At 44.3% G+C, this 20619-nt stretch overlaps 1 protein-coding gene across 1 annotated transcript in view; it reads left to right on the top strand.

Annotated features, from left to right (window-relative positions):
* Nucleotides 1-20619, top strand: part of LOC311056133 (multidrug resistance-associated protein 1-like) — a 59041-nt gene that overhangs the window by 24555 nt on the left and 13867 nt on the right. Inside the window, exons 6-20 of the mRNA XM_084072531.1 lie at nt 1171-1232; nt 1864-1995; nt 4301-4516; nt 5018-5195; nt 5737-5898; nt 6352-6444; nt 8036-8239; nt 8976-9122; nt 10564-10651; nt 14990-15186; nt 17075-17251; nt 18237-18404; nt 19104-19293; nt 19673-19742; nt 20159-20276. Of these exons, the coding sequence (XP_083928657.1) occupies nt 1171-1232; nt 1864-1995; nt 4301-4516; nt 5018-5195; nt 5737-5898; nt 6352-6444; nt 8036-8239; nt 8976-9122; nt 10564-10651; nt 14990-15186; nt 17075-17251; nt 18237-18404; nt 19104-19293; nt 19673-19742; nt 20159-20276 (2202 nt within the window). The remainder of the gene's footprint in view (nt 1-1170; nt 1233-1863; nt 1996-4300; nt 4517-5017; nt 5196-5736; nt 5899-6351; nt 6445-8035; nt 8240-8975; nt 9123-10563; nt 10652-14989; nt 15187-17074; nt 17252-18236; nt 18405-19103; nt 19294-19672; nt 19743-20158; nt 20277-20619) is intronic.

The raw sequence follows: 20619 nt of genomic DNA, 5'->3' as shown, positions 1-20619 counted from the left end.
AATTTGTCGCGATGTGCTGCGTTGTGAGCTTGTAGATCTGCTATTTTCAAATAGCCGATGTGAAGTGGTAAAACTTAGCCTAGTTGCTTCTTTTGGGCTTGTTTTCCTATAGACCTGGCTGCATGTTTCTCTTGCAAAATCTGGCAACGCACTGATTGCCATTAGCATTACACCTGCAGCCTACTAGGGAGGAAGTGGACAGATAGATATTGAGATGAAGCAGCAGAAAAGAAAAGGGCAATGGAAAAGGTCAAGAAAAAGGTGAATAATCATCAGAATTATGGGTCAGGGAGTTGACGTTTTTCAGGCCAAGGACCCCTTAGCTGAGAGAGAGATGAAGCAGGGACCCCCCACTACATTGTATATAATTGTGTTGCAGATTAAACCTTTTCATCGATTACATAGATAACTTTGTTGAATTTTGTTTTGTTTATTTCAGACATTTAACCACTTAAACCCTCATTACTAAGTAAAATTGACCTCTGGCTCTGTACTTGGTTTGCTCCTTTTCCCCTTTACACCAAACCTCTTTGCTGAAAATAGCCGATCTACAAGCTCACGAGTCACAACGCCTTGCAGCGTGAGGCGCTGTGAGCTTGTAGATCTGCTATTTTCGGCCAACGTTCCTCTCAGAATAGGGATGCTATAGGGTTTACCTCCGCTCTTCAAACACTAACCTCCTCAAAACCCACAAGGCCAAGCTACGTACCATGGGCGACCGGGCTTTCTGCTCGGCCGCCCTCGAACTGTGGAACGCCCTCCCTGTCCACCTGAGAGCACCACAGTCATTTGACTCCTTTAAGAGAGGACTAAAGACCTACCTTTTTAACAAACCATTTTTTTTAGCTACACCGGTTTTACCTCTAGGCTTTATGCCCCCATGTTTTAATTGTTTCAGTTTCTCTGATGTTTTTTAATGCAACTGCTATTGTAGCACTTTGAGATTTTTTGCATTTATAAATTTTGCATTATAAATAAAATCCATTATTATTATTATTGAAGTGGTTAATGTACAAAAAGACAAAAAAAGTTCCTATCACACAAAGATTTGGCAGCCAAAGTCATTTAGTAACTCTGAGGACCCCCAAGAGGTCCCGGACCCCCCGTTGAAGACCCCTGTCATTGATTCATTCCACTTACAAAACACTTTTTTGCCTTTTCTCTTGTCAGAACCCATGTCCAGTGGATGATGCATCTTTCCTCTCCAAGTTTTTATTCTGGTGGTTCAGCAGGTAGGAGGATTGTCTGATACTGACACTAATATCAAATGTATACCGCTATTTAATAAAGTGGTTCTCAGACATTTTCACGTGAAGGACCCTCGCATTCTTGCACTTTGCCGTAGAGATTTTTCAACACTTTCCAACACTTTGCGACTTGTTTTCCAATAGCAGAATTTGTTTTTTGTTGTTCCAAATGGTGGTTTAATGCATTGGGGTCCGGGGACCCCCAGGGGTACTTGAGGGGGTTCCAGGGGGTCCCCAGCTAAATGATGGATAGGAACCAAATGGACCCTTATGGGTCTGTAACTCTGAGAGCGTACAAATGGAACCAAATGTACCCGCATTTGGTTCCATTTGTACGCTCTCAGAGTTAAATTAACATTGATTTTACAATATGAATTGGGGTCCCAGAGATAGAAATGCCATTAAATGGGGACCCGTAGCCTAATGCATGTCAAACTGGGGGTCCTTGAAATTAAAATGGCTGAGAATCACTGTAAGAGCTGTAAAAAAATCTTCTCTTATCGGGTCCCTGGCGTATCTTTTCCGCGGGCTAATAAGTGTCAATTTGGGGGTCCTTGACATGAAAAAGTTTGAGAACCAGTGGTTTAATGAGTACTGTTGTGTTTTTTCCTGTCAGTTTGGTGGTGCGGGGCTACCGGTCTCCTCTGCAGGCAGAGGACTTGTGGACTTTGAGGGAGGAGGACAGCTCAGAGAAGATTATCTCACAACTGGAGAAGGACTGGGCCCAGCAGTACGCCAAGCTTCAGCAGTAAGACTCCTACTGTATATACCCATCTGTCAGGAGTTTCAAGCCTCTCTTTTTTTATAACTATAATTTATTTTTTATTATTATTATAACACGGGACCTGTGAAACTGCACTGGCTGCACTGTCTATATTTATTCCCCAGAGTTGAATATACTGTGCATTCCTTACCTCATAAAACCTTTCCTTTCTCACCATTTGCCATTGTGGCTCACACCAGTTTTATTTCTCGATGCAAGCCGCACTTTAAAATGTTTTTATGTTTCATACTCCGGATAAGCGGTTGAAGATGGATGGATGGATGGATGAATGGATGGATGGATGGATAGATTTGTTTTTTTTAGCTCTGCACAGTTAACAGCTCGTTTGATTGACAGGTAGTTGGCGAGTTACATTCCAGGGCAGTTTTCCTGTTGGCTCGTGCACCAAATCTAGACAATGAAAAGGGAGCGGATGATGTGGTCCTCAGCACAGTACAGTATGTGCTCGTCGTGCTCATGGTGTGCCGGTGCACATCCTAGTGACATTTTATTTTTTGTCCACCGTCTCATCTCAGGATACGGACAAAAGGTCAGTTTTACAGAGGAGATAGGCTAATTAGGAGGAGTGGCGTCTGGGGCGGCCGTAGCTGAATGGGTAGAGAGGCCGTCTGGGAATCAGAAGGTCACCGCGTGGTACGCTCCTCCCCGCCCCAGTCAATGTGTCAAAGTGTCCCTGAGCTGAGCACCACACAGACACGTAGAGGACAACTTCAGCCATTCATCTTAATGTAATTGGTCCTCACTAATGCCCATATTTGTCCACCCCGTCTGTGTCACAGAGGAGGGCTGTGGACGGTTCAGAAACCTGCCTACCAGTGACACATCATCAGTGGCGAATCCAAGCTAATAGAAACTGCAGGCTTTCTGTTCCTGGAAAGGTAGCATGCTATAATGGAAGCCATTGTTCTTGGGTTAATAAAAAAAAAATCTTGTTAACACATTTTATCATGAGCATTAGTGAGGACCAATTATATGATCATCATCCTTCGACTGTCGTCGAGATCCTAGGTCCCGTCGGCCAATGCTGCTCCCAGTTCTTGGAATGCAAGTCCTGTGTCCCTCCCTGGAGATTGTATCTGGATATGCATGAGGCCTGGTTCCTCTGGACGATTGGGGGAGCCGCCATAGCAGGATATCCGATCCGATTGATTCCTGGGACGGTAGCAGCGACCAGCAAAGCTTGCTCTACGACGTGCTGCGGTTGTTGGTATTGGCGGCAGTTCACCATCGATCTGCTGTTTGGTTGGATGTGTTTTCCAGGAGATGTTTTTAACACACGAGGAGTCTTGTATATGTGCCATCAAGACGGTCTTGTAATTCCTTCTCCATAGTCCATGTCTCAGCACCATATAGCAGGATGCTTTCAACACAGGCCCTGAAGACAGAGACCTTGGTGGAGGTTGAAATGCCGGACTGCCAGACTCTTGAGGAGTTTGTTGCAGGTATTCCAGGCTTTTCCCTTTCTGGCAAGAAAGTCCTTTCTACTGTCAGCCAATTATATGAAGATAGGTTGAAATGGGCAAAGTAATCCTTTAACCCCTAACTGCTCCCTGCGCGTTGTACTTAAAGCGCTCACTGCGCCTAACAGTTACGATAAGTAAATGAAGAGGACAAATGTCATGTTTGTGCAAAAGTACTGTGACAAATACACCCAGAGGGAATGGGAGCCACATCTGCCAAATCTTCTGATGATTACAGTATGTTCTTGGACCTCACCCGCCATCATTTAGTCATGTTTCCTTCCAGTAAAAGTGTTGCTTTGCGGTCCAGGGACGTGCACAGATAGACTCTAGGTGGTTCTAGAGCACCTGCCCTTTGCCCTATTGACCAGAAGTGCCCTTTTGAAAAAGAAAAAAGTTTTTTTTTTTAGTTTACAGCAGGGGTCTTCAACAGGGGGTCCGGGACCCCTAGGGGGTCCTCAGAGTTACTACAGGGGGTCCGCCAAATCTTTAAGTGATATGATTTTTCTTTTTACCATAACCACTCGAAACCTAGCATCCCTTTTCTGAGGAGAACTTTACAAAAATAGCCGATCTACAAGCCCACAACGCCTCGCAGTGAGCTTGTAGATCTGCTATTTTTGGCAAAGAGGTATAGGTGTAGAGGGAAAAAAGAGCAGACCAAGTAAACAAAAAAAAGTATAATTAACTTGAGCACCTGCCCCTCAAAATGTCTGTGCACGCCACTGCTCACCCGCCATCATTTAGTCATTTTTCCTTCCAGTAAAGTGTTGCTTTGCGGTCTATATCGTCTCTTCTCCTCTTACCAGGAATGAGCGCAGTGTGAGCGGGGCGTCCTGGTGCTCCTCAGGGGCCACCCGGCTGACCGAGCAGACCCAGCTGCTGAAGAAGCTGAGGAGGGAGCAGAGCTCCGGGTTCTACCTCATCCGCACGCTGGCGCGGAGCTTTGGACGCTACTTCCTCACCGGCACCCTCTGCCTGCTGTTCCACGACGCCTTCATGTTTGCCATACCTCAGGTGCTCAGGTCAGTGTGCGTGTGTGTGTGTGTGTGTGTGTGTGTGCGCGCACTCGCGCACGTGTGTGTGTGTGTGGTTCCTTCAACCACACTAAAAAAAAACACCCGCTATTGAAAATAGCTGATCTACAAGCTCACAATGCGTCGCGATGCAACACATCGTGAGCTTGTAGATCTGCCATTTTCAAAAGATTTTTTATACATTTTATGATAACATATGATAACTTGTGAGACGGGGCACTCTGCATGATGAGTACTTTTACTTTTGGTACTTTAAGTACATTTTGATTACCGGACTTTTACTTGTAACAGAGTGGTTCTACATTGCAGTATTGATACTTATTGAAGAAGAAGGCTGTTAATTTACAACAACATCAACAACAAAACAATTAAAGTTGAAATATGTAGATGCAAAGACAAAAAAAGAATGAAAAATGAAGTCTCTCCCTCTCTCTCTCTCTCTCTCTCTCTCTCTCTCTCCCTCTCTCCCTCTCTCTCTCTCTGCTACAGCCTGCTGCTCGCCTTCATGCGGGACATGGAGGCTCCGCTGTGGAAGGGCTACCTGTACGCCTTCCTCATGTTCCTGCTGTCCTGCCTGCAGTCCCTCTTCAACCACCAGTACATGTACAGCTGCTTCACCGTGGGCATGAGGGTCAAGACCGCCGTCATGGGCCTGGTCTACAGGAAGGTAGGTAGGGGAGCACGGCACTACAGCTCCCACAATGCTTTGCGGCAGACTAAATGTAATGTAATGTAACTCTGAGTGTGCACGTTTTTTTTACTTTACGGGAGGGAAGGATCGCAAGTAAGAGTGTGTTGGGCAGAAGGACAGATATGGAAGGAGGAATACAGGTTACTTCATGGAGATTTTTTTAGTTTTTGTCACATTCCTAAGCCAATAATTCGATGACCGGGTCATCGGTCAACCGGAGACTTCGCCGGAACTTAATTTGGGTGAACTGCTCCTTTATAGTATTAGTCTGTCCATGATATTTGTCTGTCTGTCCGTCCATCCGTCCATCCATGTCAACATCCATTTCTTCATCCATATAAAGTATCATCCATCCATCCATCTCATCAGTAAACTGTGTGTGTGTGTGTGTGTGTGTGTGTGTGTGTGTGTGTGTGTGTGTGTGTGTGTGTGTGTGTGTGTGTGTGTGTGTGTGTGTGTGTGTGTGTGTGTGTGTGTGTGTGTGTGTGTGTGTGTGTGTGTGTGTGTGAACCGTCAGTCTCTGGTGATCAACAACGCGGCGAGGCGCCAGTGCACCGTGGGAGAGATCATCAACCTGGTGTCAGCCGACACCCAGAAGCTCATGGACTTTGTGGTGTACTTCAACGCCGTGTGGATAGCGCCCATAGAGATCGCTCTCTGTCTCTACTTCCTCTGGCAGGTGGTGGACGCACACAGCACGCAGCTAGGGTTGGGATCCTTTAGGATTTTAACGATTCCGGTTCCTTAACAATTTCCTCTTAATTAAGAGGGCATTAAAACCGTGAAAGCATCTGTGTAACCACTTCAACCATTATTTTATACTTTGGCTTTTAAAAAATAGCACACAAAAATGCAGTCCATTTACACAGCACAGCGCCGAGCACCCACATGCATGTTCTAGCACTGACAATAAACACACATGGAAAACATTCATTCACTCCAATTTTATCATGTCACCCTGAATTACCATCTCATTTATTTTGTGACTTATTTTCTCTCTCTCTCTCTCTCTCTCTCTCTCTCTCTCTCTCTCTCTCTCTCTCTCTCTCTCTCTCTCTCTCTCTCTCTCTCTCTCTCTCTCTCTCTCTCTCTCTCTCTCTCTCTCTCTCTCTCTCTCTCTCTCTCTGTGCAGCATCTAGGCCCGTCTGCCTTGGCTGGCATTGCCACTGTGATCCTCATTTTTCCTCTTAATGGATTCATTGCTAAAATGAGGAGCAAACTGCAGGTGAGGGAAGGGATACTGGTGTACACACACATTCAAACATAGACACACTCTGGGACAGGTGCACACGCATACGCACATGCACTCTCAGCTTGTGGATTGGCTGTTTTGGCCATTTGTTGTACAAAGACATATTTAGGGCAAGTATAATATTATGCAAGTATATATGTATGTAGGGTCTAAGTGGTTAAGAAAATGTCCCCAAATCAAATCCTGCGTGTGTCGTTGCTCCGTCTCGTTCCCAGCTGGTTCAGATAGAGTGCTAGCGTGCCATGAGTGTGCGTTTGCTCCGTCTCCTCTTCCATCTGCTCTGGAGAAACGACCACAGTAAATAAAGCTTGTTAAGCCAGATACACTCTTTGTTTACTCGCTGCCACTCAAATACGCCGCATTTGGCAGCACTACCCCCGACATTAGGAGAATTAGTAAAGACAGCCGTTACACTTGGCCTCCATCAACTAACCGCGAAGGAGATGGTTCGTAAAAAGAACTGCCGACGTTGCACCAGCAGCTACGTTGTTCCTCGACGACGATGGCGTTGTATGAAAACATTTCGGCAGAAACATTTTGGCTGAAATGGCACGAATGACGTCCCTGTCCACAAATATTCTTTATAATAATGCTTTACACGTGCTTGAATGCAGCTTTTTTTCATTTAGAATTACGTACTGTAAGGGGCACGGTGGCGCAGTCGGTAGCGCTGTCGCCTGGGTTCGATTCCCGCCGGGGACGCTGTGGGCGCTGGGGGCGTGTCCTCTCCTCCGTGTCATCAGCGCCCATACCCTAGGTTGGGTCGATGAAAGGGCCTACTCTGTGTGGAGTTTGCATGTTCTCCCCGTGTCTCCTAGGGTAGTTAATACCCTCACAAAAACATGTAGTAATCCTGGATGCTATACCGCCTCCCCCATGACAGCCGAGGGCGCCTGATGGAGGGGAAGGGAACTGGTTGGAATAACGTGTTCCTTCCACGCGCTACGTCCTACCGGGGAAACTCCCCCCTGTCAGGTGACAAGAAGGTCAGTTGGCTCTCATGCATTGAAGGAAGCATGAGCTCGGCCCTGGCCTCCCTAGGCTGTGGGGGACTGGCATAGCGCTGGTGTAGGGCTGGTGTAGGGCTGGTGCAGCGCCCAGGATCACTTTGGCACCGGGTGAAAAAAATGGGTTACAAAAATCGCGGGATAAAAATTATAAGAATTACGTACTGTAGCTGTTTACTGTTTGTTCTCTCTCTCATCCCTTAACTCAAAATCCCTTTGTCCTTTCAATATAACTTTTTTCAATAACTTATTTTTTTCATTTTTCCATTTTCAAAAAAGTTAATACAAGAAAAAATAATTGAAAAAAAACACGGATTCACGCATTAGAAGGATAACGTCATGAGAAGCAGGAATGTGTGTTTTCAATGAGTCTAACATAGTTAAAATGAATATCAAATATCTAAATATTAAATCAAGCAACTTAAAAAACTGTCTGTTTGGGGTGCTCACAAAAAATCCAGAGTAGATGTTAAACAGGGTGTTTTAATGTGAAAATACCCCTTTTAACTCAACATCCACCTCATTTCTAAATGCCCGTGATGATCCCACCCCTTCAGGAGGTCCAAATGAAGTTCATGGACGGACGGATCAAGCTGATGAACGAGATCCTGAGCGGCATCAAGATCCTCAAGTTCTACGCCTGGGAGAAGGCCTTCCTGGACCGCGTGCGAGGCCTGAGAGAGAGGGAGCTCCACGCTTTGAAGAAGTCCCAGATCCTTTACTCCATCTCGCTGGCCTCCTTCAACTCCTCCACGTTCCTGGTGAGGAAGTGGCATCAAGTCACACGATATATATAACATACTATGTCGTTGCTGTCTGGCATAAACCTCTTAGCTCCATATTTTTACAAGTTTTTTCGTAAATCAATGCCCTACTTGATCATGCTACAGCGTCACACAAAAGCATCAAAAGTAGCAGATCTGCAAGCTCGAAACACGGTGCAAAGCGACACGTTTGAGCTTGTCGATCTGGCCTGATTATGGATCCCACCAACGCTCCAGGATTTAGACCCGCCATTTACCTGTCTGATTGGCTCCCTGGCAGCCATAGTTTTACTGAGGTTAGGGTTAGGTTTAGGCATAGTCTTACTGAGGTTAGGGTTAGGGTTAGGGTTAGGTTTAGGCATAGTCTTACTGAGGTTAGGGTTAGGGTTAGGTTTAGGCATAGTCTTACTGAGGTTAGGGTTAGGGTTAAGGTTAGGTATAGGCATAGTTGCAAAAACGAGAACTGTCAATCACAGCGACTACTGACCAATCACAGCGGGTTTGCCAGGACCTGGCGTGGGATCCATAATAACGCGTCGATCTGCTACTTGCCATTTCTCCTGAAAAGTAACAGTTTTGGACATATGAGGTTTCCACCCGACAGAGACGATATGTTGCTTAATACGGTTGTGAAATCAGTCAGGAATAATCAAATGCATGCTTAGACACGCTACTGCTACTACTACTTGGATTGTGTGACGATAAGCAAAGTAATGACGGTATTTCCTTGCAGATAGCATTTGCCATGTTTGGGGTCTACGTGTTGATTGATGACAAGAATGTACTGGATGCTCAGAAAGTGTTTGTCTCCATGGCACTGATCAACATCCTGAAGACACCGCTGAGTCAACTGCCCTTTGCCATGAGCACCACCATGCAGGTGAGAGGAGAGGGGTTTACAGTCAGTGGTGGAAAAAGTACTCAAATTCTTTACTTAAGTAAAAGTACCAATACTGCAATATAAAAATACTCTGTTACAAGTAAAAGTCCAGAATTCAAAATGTACTTGAGTAAAAGTACAGAAGTATTGGCATCAAAATGTACTTAAAGTACCAAAAGTAAAAGTACTAAAATGTTTGAAAATAGCAGATCTAGAAGCTCACAACGCGTCGCATCGCGACGCGTTGTGAGCTTGTAGATCGGCTATTTTCAAATAGCCTAGGTATAAAATAGGGCTAAAGTGGTTAATGTATGTTTTATAATGTAATAATTTATATCTGCAAAGTAACTAGTAACTAAAGTTTTCAAATAGTTGTAGTGGAGTATAAGTACAATATTTGCCTCTGAGATGTAGTGGAGTAGAATAAAAGTATTGAAAATTGGAAATACCCAAGTAAAGTACAAATTTCTCAAAATTGTACTTAAGTACAGTACTTAAGTAAATGTACTCTGTTACTTTACACCACTAGTACCTTTACCATCACTTACTGCTGTTAAATATGACCAGGTGAGAGGAATGTACCTTTACCATCACTTATAATGCTGTCAAATATGACCTGTCCTGCACTATGCAGGTGAGAGGAGAGGGATTTACCTTTACCAGCACTTATACTGCTGTTAAATATGACCAGCATCATGCAGGTGAGAGGAGAGGAATATCCATCTAGGGGTGCAACAGTTCATTGAACTAATCGGTTTAATCGATTATAATAAAAATAATCAATAATTTAATCAAATTAAAATAATTGATGCATTTTTTGGGCATGTCATTCAAGGTGAAAATTTCCAAAAAAGTTCAAAAAGAAATTCTAAAATTGTTAGAATAGGTTTGAATTGAACGTGTAGATCAACAAGAGATTTGGTGTACAGGGGAAAAAAGGAGGGACCAAGCAGTGGCGTATAGACAGTGTAGTCAGTGCGGTTGCACTGAGCCCGTGGGCTGCGGGGGGGGGCTGTGCACACCTTCGTTATGTTGGGTGGAGAACAGGCTCTTTGCGAGGCTAGCTCTATTAACTCGGTGGTAAAAACTGGTAAAAACAGCTCTTTTGCAGGAAACTCGGGCTCAAATCCAGGATACAGCAGGAAAGTTACATAGTGCAGCTTTAATGCATTCAATTACCAATTACAATCTCCTGATTCTGTCCTCCCAAGTCCGACCTGTGGCTTTATCACAGACTTCCGAAAGCTATATTGCGAGTGTGTATTCAACCTGTGCTGTCAGAGGATCTTGTAATCACCCCCTCACATAATCCCTCTGGCCATGGTAATGTGAAGATAATGACAGTTAACATTCATAAGCTGTGTGTGGAGGTCAGCCTTCAAGTAAGCGGAGCCGCCCGATGAGTAATGGTTTTTGTGGTGCATGGTTTGTCTTGGCGCAGGCTATCGTCTCCCTGAGACGTCTGGGGAAGTTCCTGTGCCAGGACGAGCTCAAGCCGGACAACGTGGAGCGCCTGCCTTACAGCTCCGGTAAGCGGAGAGCACCAAAATGCACCCCTGCTTTTACCACTTAAAGCCCATACTTTGTTGAGCGGAGTCCCTCAGGGCTCTCTACTAGTCACTTTTCTGTTTTCGCTCCACAATTACCGTAAATGTCTTCGCTGAAAATGGCTGATCGACAAGCTCACAACACGACGCGTCGAGGCTCGTTGAGCCTCGGTGAGCTTGTCGGTCGGCCATTTTCTGCGAAAGTTTTCCCCAGAATACGGATGCTGAGGTTTATGTGGTTAAGTGCCTGCCTTAACAGCTCCGGTAAGCAGAGAGCACTGAAATGCACTCATGCTTTAAGTGCATGTACACACACGTGCACTCATGCTTTAAGTGCATGTGTACACACACACACACACACGTACACCTGCGGCAACACCACTGATCAGGGGCGGAGCTAGGGTTTGGACACGATCCGGGGCTTAGCCTAAAGCACTACAGGATTGCGTTCAGGGCGGAGGGCATGCGCCGCAAATTGTTTTGGGTGGATACAAAATTACTAAAAAATAGCTAAATCTCAAACATTTTAATTTAATTATATTACATTTTTTCATGTAGGAAAAAAAAAAAGATATTTACTCGCAACCTATAACAATGTGTCATGATTATTGTTATGCATTGTTATGCATTGTGAGCTTATAACTATAATTGGACAGCGTTATAAGTAATTATAATATGTTTTATAGACATGGGATGCATTGATTGATTGATTGAATACTGTATTACCAGTTTGCAAAAAAAGCACAGGAAAGTACAGTTCAATACAAGGTCTGCTAAGAGGATTATACCCAAAAAAGCTTGTTTCCATTGGGTGCAAGTGTTACCGATTTTCTTATAGGCTAAATCAGAGGTTCTCAATATATGGTTCGGGACCCCAAGTGGGGTCGCAGGATGGTGAAGGGGGGGGTCACATATTGATATTGATAACTGAAATTAAGTCTGTTTTATTCGTTTTGTCTTTTCTTTTGGCAACATACTGTAGGCTATATATGTTTTCAATTACACTTTTCCCCAAGCTTTTTAACTACGTTGATGAGGCACAATATCAGTAATGACAGTGTCGTAAATGTATTTTCTAATAAGTTTCCCTATTCAAGGCTGCCAATGTTTATTTCAACTTTGAAATGGCACTATAAATCTAGTGCGGGGTCTGCAAACAATGTCCCCCATTACTGATATTAGTCTATCCTGTTAATTACTTTCTTCACTGTTTGGAGATACTCTGTTTATTTGCTTATTTGCTTCAGTAAATGTCTGTACTACCTATGAGTATGTAAAAGAACAAAAACAAATGAACAAAACGTTTAAAAAAAAACAATGTCCCCCATAAAATGTAATAAAAAAAGATATGATGTGTGATCATAGATCATATATTATATTATATCATCATATATTAAAATAATAATATATTAGATCTCTGCTGTTGGGCAGAAATCAGCTATGTGTAAAATATTAACACAATACTGCCTCATCAGAGTTGGTATGGTGACTTTATACATTGTCAGATACTTGAATGTGTCCTTACAGTATATTATCATCACTTTACCCAAATACAGCTCTAGTGGAGTTAGGAGGTCCTTGACCCTTAATGCAGAGATGGCTTCATTCTAGTCATTGATGGACAAAACAGCGATCTCCACAAGTTGGAGTTAGATGGTTTGACTGACAGTTTGAGGATCTAATGGAGTTAGGAGGTTTAGTCAGAAGCGCTTTTTAATACTTTTCATTGGTTAAATATTTGTAAAACCCACACACAGACTTAAAGGGTGTTCAATAGCACTGATTTATAAAAAATAAAAAGAAGTTGAAAAATGGATGTAGTGGTTTCTGCCCGACAGCAACAATATTATATTATATTTTATGATATTATATTATTGGAGTGATGGCATTTTGTTTTACAGTGGATGATGCAAACATTTAATTGGATCTCTGTACCCAGCAACACGCAATTGTCCCCCGGGATCAGCCGATGTCATTTTAACAGCAACCAGAATCCCCACTAGAAGCTCCACACCACACCCATAAAACATGTCTGCTTCCTCAGCAAAACCCAGGGGACACTTCCTCAAGCCTGCCCACACACACACACACACACACACACACACACACACACACACACACACACACACACACACACACACACACACACACACACACACACACACACAGAGCAATGCTACAGCATGACAAACTCCATGCTCCCTTAATTGCACGGCACTTATAGCAACATAATTATAGGGCACAGCTAATTTAATCAACACAGCATCAGTGTGCTGTGGCTCTTATATGTGGGGAAAACTATAATTGTGTATGTGCACTGTGCAGTGGTGGAAAGTGCTAAGTACATTTACTCAAATACTGTACTTGAGGTACTTTTACTTTACTTGAGTATTATTATTATTTTTTTAATACTTTATACTTCTACTTCAGTACACCTCAGAGGCTTATACTGTACTTTTTACTCCACTCATGTTTGTCCTTCGCTTGCGAAGATGACCAAGTGACTTCACAATGTCTTGTGGGTGCAAAGATGGCTGATGAGGCCGATCTTGGCACGGAATGACGGTTGCAATGAGGGGATGTGATGGTTGGAGGCTGGCTAGGTCAATGGTACCCAAACTTATCAGGCTGCGACCCCCCAAAATAATCATAATTGAACTGGGGACCCCCCACCCTGACATGCACTTGGAATTGTACTGTAGGCATTACATTTAGTTTGACTCGGTTCCACAGATAAATATTGTGAAAATAGCCGAACTGAGCTTGTAGTTCAATTTGGTATTAGAAAGGTCCTAAAAGTCCTACATTTTTACTTTAGAAATGTGCAGATACCCTGTATACACTTACACTGTAGGTTGGTTTGTTTACAGTTGAGTGAGAAAACGGCAGTGGCTCAGGGGTAGAGTGGCCGGGTAGAGTGAATTGGAAACCGCAAGGTTCCCAGTGACCCAGTTCGATCCCGGGCTGGGGGGTTCCCCCAGAGTTAGTGTGGAAGTGTCCTTGAGCAAGACACTGAACCCCTAATTGCTCCCGATGAACAGGTTGGAGCCTTGCATGGTGTCCTCTGCCATCGGTGTATGAATGTGTGTGTGAATGGGTGAATGTAATGCACAATCTATGTAAAGCGCTATATAAATGCACCATTTACCATTTTTATTTACCAAAACAATGTTTCACATTAAGCTAATCATCTGGGGACGCCCCGAAATAAGTTGGGGGTCGCCCTGGGGGTCCCGACCCCCAGTTTGGTAATCACTGGACTAGGTGAGGAGGGGGAAGAACTGGTTCTGGTCTTGTGGAGCTGTCTATTCTGTTCGGCTTCATGGATGCGGCGCTTCTCAGACTCAGCAACACCATGCTTGACTGCAAAGCGCCAGTTGGAGCGGTGTAGTGCATTGGCCTCCCATGTCTCTATCCAGACCACAACTTTTGAGAACTTTTGAGACTGGCCCTTAGGGTGTCCTTATAGCGTTTCCGCTGGCCGCCGCGCGAGCGTTTGCCATGGTGTAGTTACTAGTTACTCAATCTGGGAACCCATCGACAAAAAAAAACACCTTTTGTTTGCTCACAAGCTCACAACGTGTCACATCGCAACTTGTAGATCTGCTATTTTTTTAAATGATATATATTGTTTTTAAATGTTTGTACTTTTACTCAAGTCAAATACAGGCCTTTTCATTTTAACAGAGTACTTTTATATTGTAATATTGCTGTATCTCAGTACTGTGTGTGTGTGTGTGTGTGTGTGTGTGTGTGTGTGTGTGTGTGTGTGTGTGTGTGTGTGTGTGTGTGTGTGTGTGTGTGTGTGTGTGTGTGTGTGTGTGTGTGTGTGTGTGTGTGTGTGTCACGCCAAATTACAGTAAGTATGTGGCCTGCTGTGTGTGACTAGTGTAATTCTATTTGTTTGCGGCGTGTAATCCAATAAAAAAGGAAACATTCTCACAGCTTGAGAAAAGGGATGGAGAGTGTTTTTGTTTTTTAGAAGAATTTGTATTTTTAAGACTTTCACTCAACTACACTTCAAAGACAAATATTGTGCTTTTTACTCCATGCAGTAAAGCATTGATGTTTAAAAGAAAATGTACTTTTGAAGACTTCAGTACGTTTAAAAGCAAGTACTCTAGTTAACTCAAGTACAAATTTAACGGAGCAACTTTCACTTGTAGCTGAGTAATATTTGACCAAGATTATGTATACTTTGACTCAAGTAGTGGAGTTGAATACTTTTTGTCCACCACTGGACTGGTGATAGTAACGCTCACATCTCTGCCTTCCTCTCTGTCTCATTCTCTCTGTCTCCCTCTGTCTGTCCCTGCCCAGACGGCGACGGGGTGGTGATCGAAGCGGGTACGTTTGCCTGGTCCAAGGACGGCCCGCCGTGCTTGCGGAGGATCAGCATGCGGGTTAAGAAGGGCTCTCTGGTGGCAGTGGTGGGTCACATTGGCTCGGGGAAGTCCTCGCTGCTCTCTGCCATGCTGGGCGAGACGGAGAAGAGGAACGGCCACGTCTCCGTTAAGGTAAACCCTGCTGCGGTGTGTACGGCAAAAACCCAAACGATCCTCACGCTGTAAAATCCTCAGTATTCATTCAACTCTGTGTGTTCTACTGTGCCGTCAGTGTATAATTTGTACATTAGTATGTGCCGGAATTCATGAATCCGACAAAAAGTCATGGCACTTTTAGCGTAACGTTACCGTTTATTTACTGAGTCTGACATCAAACTTGGAAAGGAGAGAGAGAACACACGTTTTCTGATCACTCGTCATGATGTTTTTTCTTCTCTCTCTCTCTCTCTCTCTCTCTCACGCTCTCTCTCTTGGGGTCCATAAGGATATTTCCACAAGTCCTCTCATCAATTTGTAAACATTGACAACTACTTTGACATGAGGGGGAGGCGGGGCCTTAGCGTTATTTGTGGAGTCAGATCACCCGGCTCACGAGCGCAAGTTGCGCAACCATTTTTCTAACAGTAAATTATAAAGTGTTTACGTTGTGGTGATTTTTCGAAATGTAACGTATGTAATGTTTCATTCATCCATGAATTGATGGTTTCCTTTTCCATTGAATTGAGGGAACATGTGAAAGTTGAATTCATAATAAATAGCCTACAATTAAAATGTATTGTATTGTTTGTGCATTTGAGGTGATGGAGCACCTTCTAGATTTCCCGGAGCCCAGCAGGCAGGTACTGGAGCTTGACACAAATTAAGCCCTGTGTGTCGTGATTGACCCAGTTGGCAAAGTGGGACTTTAAATAATGTGTTGTAGAATGTAAGTGTGTATCAGTCCTGTCTTTGCTCCTCGAAGTTACAGTATCCTTTTATAAACATTATTTTAAAAATAGCATGTGTTTTGTGAAACTAAACGTTTCCATGTTAATCTGTGTCTCCTCACATGACTGTCAGGGATCAAACTCGAGCACAGTAGCTTAAACTCATAAGTTATGATACCTTGTAAGAATTGTGACTCTGCTATTAAGACATTTCTACCAAAAGGTCAATATTTCACTTCATCACATGGTTGATCCTCTACCTCAGTGTCTTCAATACCAAAGAACCGTTAATACCACACCACCCATAATACCTGATCACACCCACAGTCCATCGCACACTAAGTACACAGAGACAGGGTACGGGGGTGGATGCAGAACCTCGGGTTCAGCCAACACACCAAGGACATTCCTGAAAGCTGTCTACATACAGAGACTCACAGTCATTTCTTTCCTGCTCCACCTCAATCTGGGCCAATAGAAATACAGTGTTTTTTCTTTTAAACATCATACACACGCACACAGCTGCCAAGATTCCAACTCCCAACATCCAACTTCGACCTCATCACCGCAGCCATGATGCGTACATCATGCACTTGTCTGAGAACAGGACTCGCTCTTCCTTTGGTGTTTCGCCCAGGTGGGGTGGTTATATGCCTAAACCTAACCCTAACCTCACAGAAAACATGCCTTAACCCAGTGGTTCCCAAAGAGAAATTTGATGTCTTCCCGGGCCGATCTACAAGCCGATCTACAAGCTCACAACACATCGCGATGTGACCCGTTGTGAGCTTGTAGATCTGCTATTTTCAGTACTTCTAAAGTTTTTTTTAATGTATTTTTTTATGGAATTTGTTTTTTTAATGAATAATTTTAACCTGAAAACCACGCCCACCTGGGCGAAACACCTGGGAAAGAGGGAGTCCCGCCTGAGACCACCTGGGCGAAACACCTGGTAAAGAGGGAGTCCCGCCTGAGAACACCCCTCTCTATTGCAGAGCTGCTGTTATGTCATTCGGTACAACTCCCAAGTCGCGTCACAAGTCCTTATTTTTGCAATAGAGTACCGAAGTCCTGACGTCACTCCCACTATACCCCTGGGTCACAGAGTTATTATTTCTTCTGCTGTCCTCCAGGGTTCCGTGGCATACGTTCCCCAGCAGGCGTGGATCCAGAACGCCAGCCTCAAGGACAACATCCTGTTTGGCCAGGAGAGGAAGGAGAGCTGGTACCACAGGGTGCTGGAGGCCTGCGCCCTGCTGCCTGACCTGGACATCCTGCCCGCTGGGGACGGCACCGAGATCGGCGAGAAGGTAGGCTACGCCTATACTTGTTGTTTTAACCCATTAAAACCGGGAAAGCGTCTGTGTCATTTTAGATTTTAGCGTTGGCTATTCAAAAATAGCAGATGTACAGCACATACATAACATGTACGTGCTGTAACGAGACAGTACATACATGTAACGAGCTTGTACATACAGCATGCACGTACATAACATTTTTTAAACATCTTGAAATTATGAGAACTACTGATTTAGAAGTGGTTAAAGATGGAGTGCCATGATATTTTTCAACCCTAAAACCTGATCATAAGGTATTATTATTATGTAAGGATTTTTTTCAAAAAAAAAAAGTGTACAGAAATTGTTAAAAAAAATGTTTTTATGTGGACACGCCTCCAGTTCATTAAGTATCCCTAGTTCTCACCTTAGCACCTCCTCCACCACCTTAGCACCACCCACCTGTCCAAGTCCCTCCTCCTCCTCATGCCCACACCTGTTGTGTTATGATAATGAGGGGGAGGGTATGTTTTTTGGGGGCTCTGTGATGTCACTAAAGGGCTGTTTCTCTATTGGCACGTTTGACCCTCAAGATTTCAGCCTCCAGGAAGAAACTCCAAATAATCAGGGAAGACATAAAAAAACATAAAACCACCACCTAACCACGCTTAATGAAGTTCTATCAACCTCATAGACAAGAAAAACAGAAAAAGTGCAAAAACATGGCACCAGCTCTTTAAAGGAATAGTTCACCCAGTTTTTGTCGCATTCCTAAGCCAATAATTTGATGACCGGCTGAGACTCAATGGAGACTCTTTCAGTCTCCTACCAGAGTCTCCGCCTCTCCGCCGGTCATCAAATTATTGGCTTAGGAATGCGATAAAATAAAATACTCCATGAATTCAAGGCTTCATGGGGTGTGTAATTGATAGAAAATATGTCGTTTTTTGGGTGAACTACTCCTTTAAGACGATGTTTCCCCCTCTGTTCTTGTTTTCAAATGGAACGGTGTGTCCAGGGCTTGAACCTGTCAGGAGGACAGAAGCAGAGGGTGAGCCTGGCCAGGGCTGTTTTCACCAAGGCTGACGTCTACCTGCTGGACGACCCACTGTCTGCCGTGGACGCTCACGTGGGACAACACATCTTCGACAGGGTGATCGGACCCAAAGGGGTGCTCAGAGACAAGGTGAGAGAGAGAGAGGGCGTGGAATGTCTGCATCATGTTGTATGTCATGTTTAACGTAGACCACTTTCCCATACAGTGGGTCAGGAGCCATGTTTGGGTCACAGACCAATTTTTATGGGTCGCGAGTAAATATCCCCTTTTTTCATTTCTTACAAAAAAAGTCAAAATGTTTCTAGCCTGGAATCCAGACTGATTCGCTACGTTTGGTATTTTTGTAACCTCACTACTCTCTAGTCCTCACTACTCTCTAGATCCTAGTCTGGCCAGGATCCTATTTGACTCGTATATCAATTACGCAGGCAACTCAGGAAGTGACTCGAGATGTACAACACTGGTTGGTCTCCGTCCCCCCGTCCCCCCACAGACCAATCAGAAGCCGCGGGCCATTTTCTCCCGTTTGTGCACAGAGATAGGAGGCTTTCCAGACTGTGAAGCAAAGTGAGAAAAAAAAAAACACTGAATGGAGCATTCAGTCTGGATTCCAGGCTACATTACATTACTATTCATGTCATTACTGTGCAATTCCATTGTGCTTCCAGTCACCTTTTCATAACTTAATTTGCATTTTGAAAGAAGCAACTTATATTGTTGACTGGACATGGACTAGTAAGTATGTAAGTATCTGAAGCTCTTCTTTGTCTGTTGCCCTAGCTTTAACACTGGGGATTTGACTGTATACGTGCACACATCCATCCACAGACACGTGTGCTGGTGACCCACGGCCTGAGCTACCTGCCTCAGGCAGACCTCATCCTGGTGCTGGTGGAGGGTGAGATCACAGAGATGGGCTCCTACCTGGAGCTGATGGGGAGGAAAGGAGCCTTCGCAGAGTTCATCCACATATTCGCCGGTACCGAGCGCAAAGAGAGCTCCACACACAGGGATAAGAGTAAGTCTGCACTGTTCAGTACTTATTGTTTTCGTCTGGTTTGCCCATCTGTTTGTTAAAGGGGAAAAGGGCACAGGCCATGACATGAAGAGCTGGGGATATTATATCAATATCGTGATGTGAGAGTAGATATCGTCTGGGTAGATCGGCTATTTTCGACGAGTGAAAATAGCAGGTGGCCAGTGGTACAGACTCCTGGGGGGGAACCCTGGTCGACGAATTACATAGGGTTTAAGTGTTTAAAATACACTCTGACTAAGATGGGTAGTTAAAGTGGCCACCCCTTCTCTAGCTTTTCCTGTTTGAGTCAGTGCAAATCGGTAATGTTGGGACGTCCTGTATTATTCATTGTTTCACTGGTGTCTTGTGTCTGTTTCAGGCACAAGGAAGTCTGTGTCTCGTCTCAGCATGACAGATTTCATGGACCTCTCTCAGGAGCAGCTTATCAGGTATTATAATGAGAATGAAACATGCACGCACCCATGAAAGCATGCATGCACAAATGCAAACGCACACACACACACACACACACACACACACACACACACACACACACACACACACACACACACACACACACACACACACACACACACACACACACATGCACGCATGCACCAAAAGCTGAAAAACTTAATAATAAGCCACACACATTTCAAGCAACCTCAACCATCAGGAAAAAGTGATCCCCCCTCCACTTAGATTTGGAAAAAGTGACTTTAAAGCCATATGTGCCTTGCAAAGTTTAGTTTAGTTTGCACTAAGGAGGACAAATTGGAGCTGTGTGTGTGTGCGTTTGTATCAGCCATGTTTTGCTGTGAACGTGAATGTGTGAAATGAATGCATTGTGTCTGTGCTGTGCTAGTTGTGACATGAGCAGTGCCAGTGTGCAGACGATGGAAGCCATGTCAGACGCGGAGCAAGAGCAGGATGCGGAGGACCTGGGAAAACTCACTGAGGCCGACAAGGCTCACACGGGCAGGGTGAGTGAGTGCTGCAGCCAACCAGCCAGCCAGGCAGTGTCACTACAGACCCCAACACAACTGGAAAACAACCCATTTTCCTGGCTTTGAGTGACATGGTCGCGCGATAGGAAACTGCAACTCTATGACAGTCTAGCACAGTGGTTCTCAACATGTGGGTTGAGAACCTGTGGTGTAGGGAACTGTGGTGTAGAAAGGTAAAAAGGTTGAGAACCACTGGTTCTAGCAGACACTTGAACCCTAGCATCCCTATTTTGGGGGGAACTTTCGCGTAAAATAACAGATCCACAAGCTTGTAGATCAGCTATTTTAAACCCACCTCCATGGCTTTGTTTTTTTGTTT

The sequence above is a fragment of the Gymnoscopelus microlampas genome, assembly GCF_963454915.1.
Source record: "Gymnoscopelus microlampas genome assembly, chromosome: 11".
NCBI classification, from domain to species: domain Eukaryota; kingdom Metazoa; phylum Chordata; class Actinopteri; order Myctophiformes; family Myctophidae; genus Gymnoscopelus; species Gymnoscopelus microlampas.
Note: the sequence above shows the minus strand (reverse complement) of the source record. Positions and strands in the feature narration are given on the sequence as shown.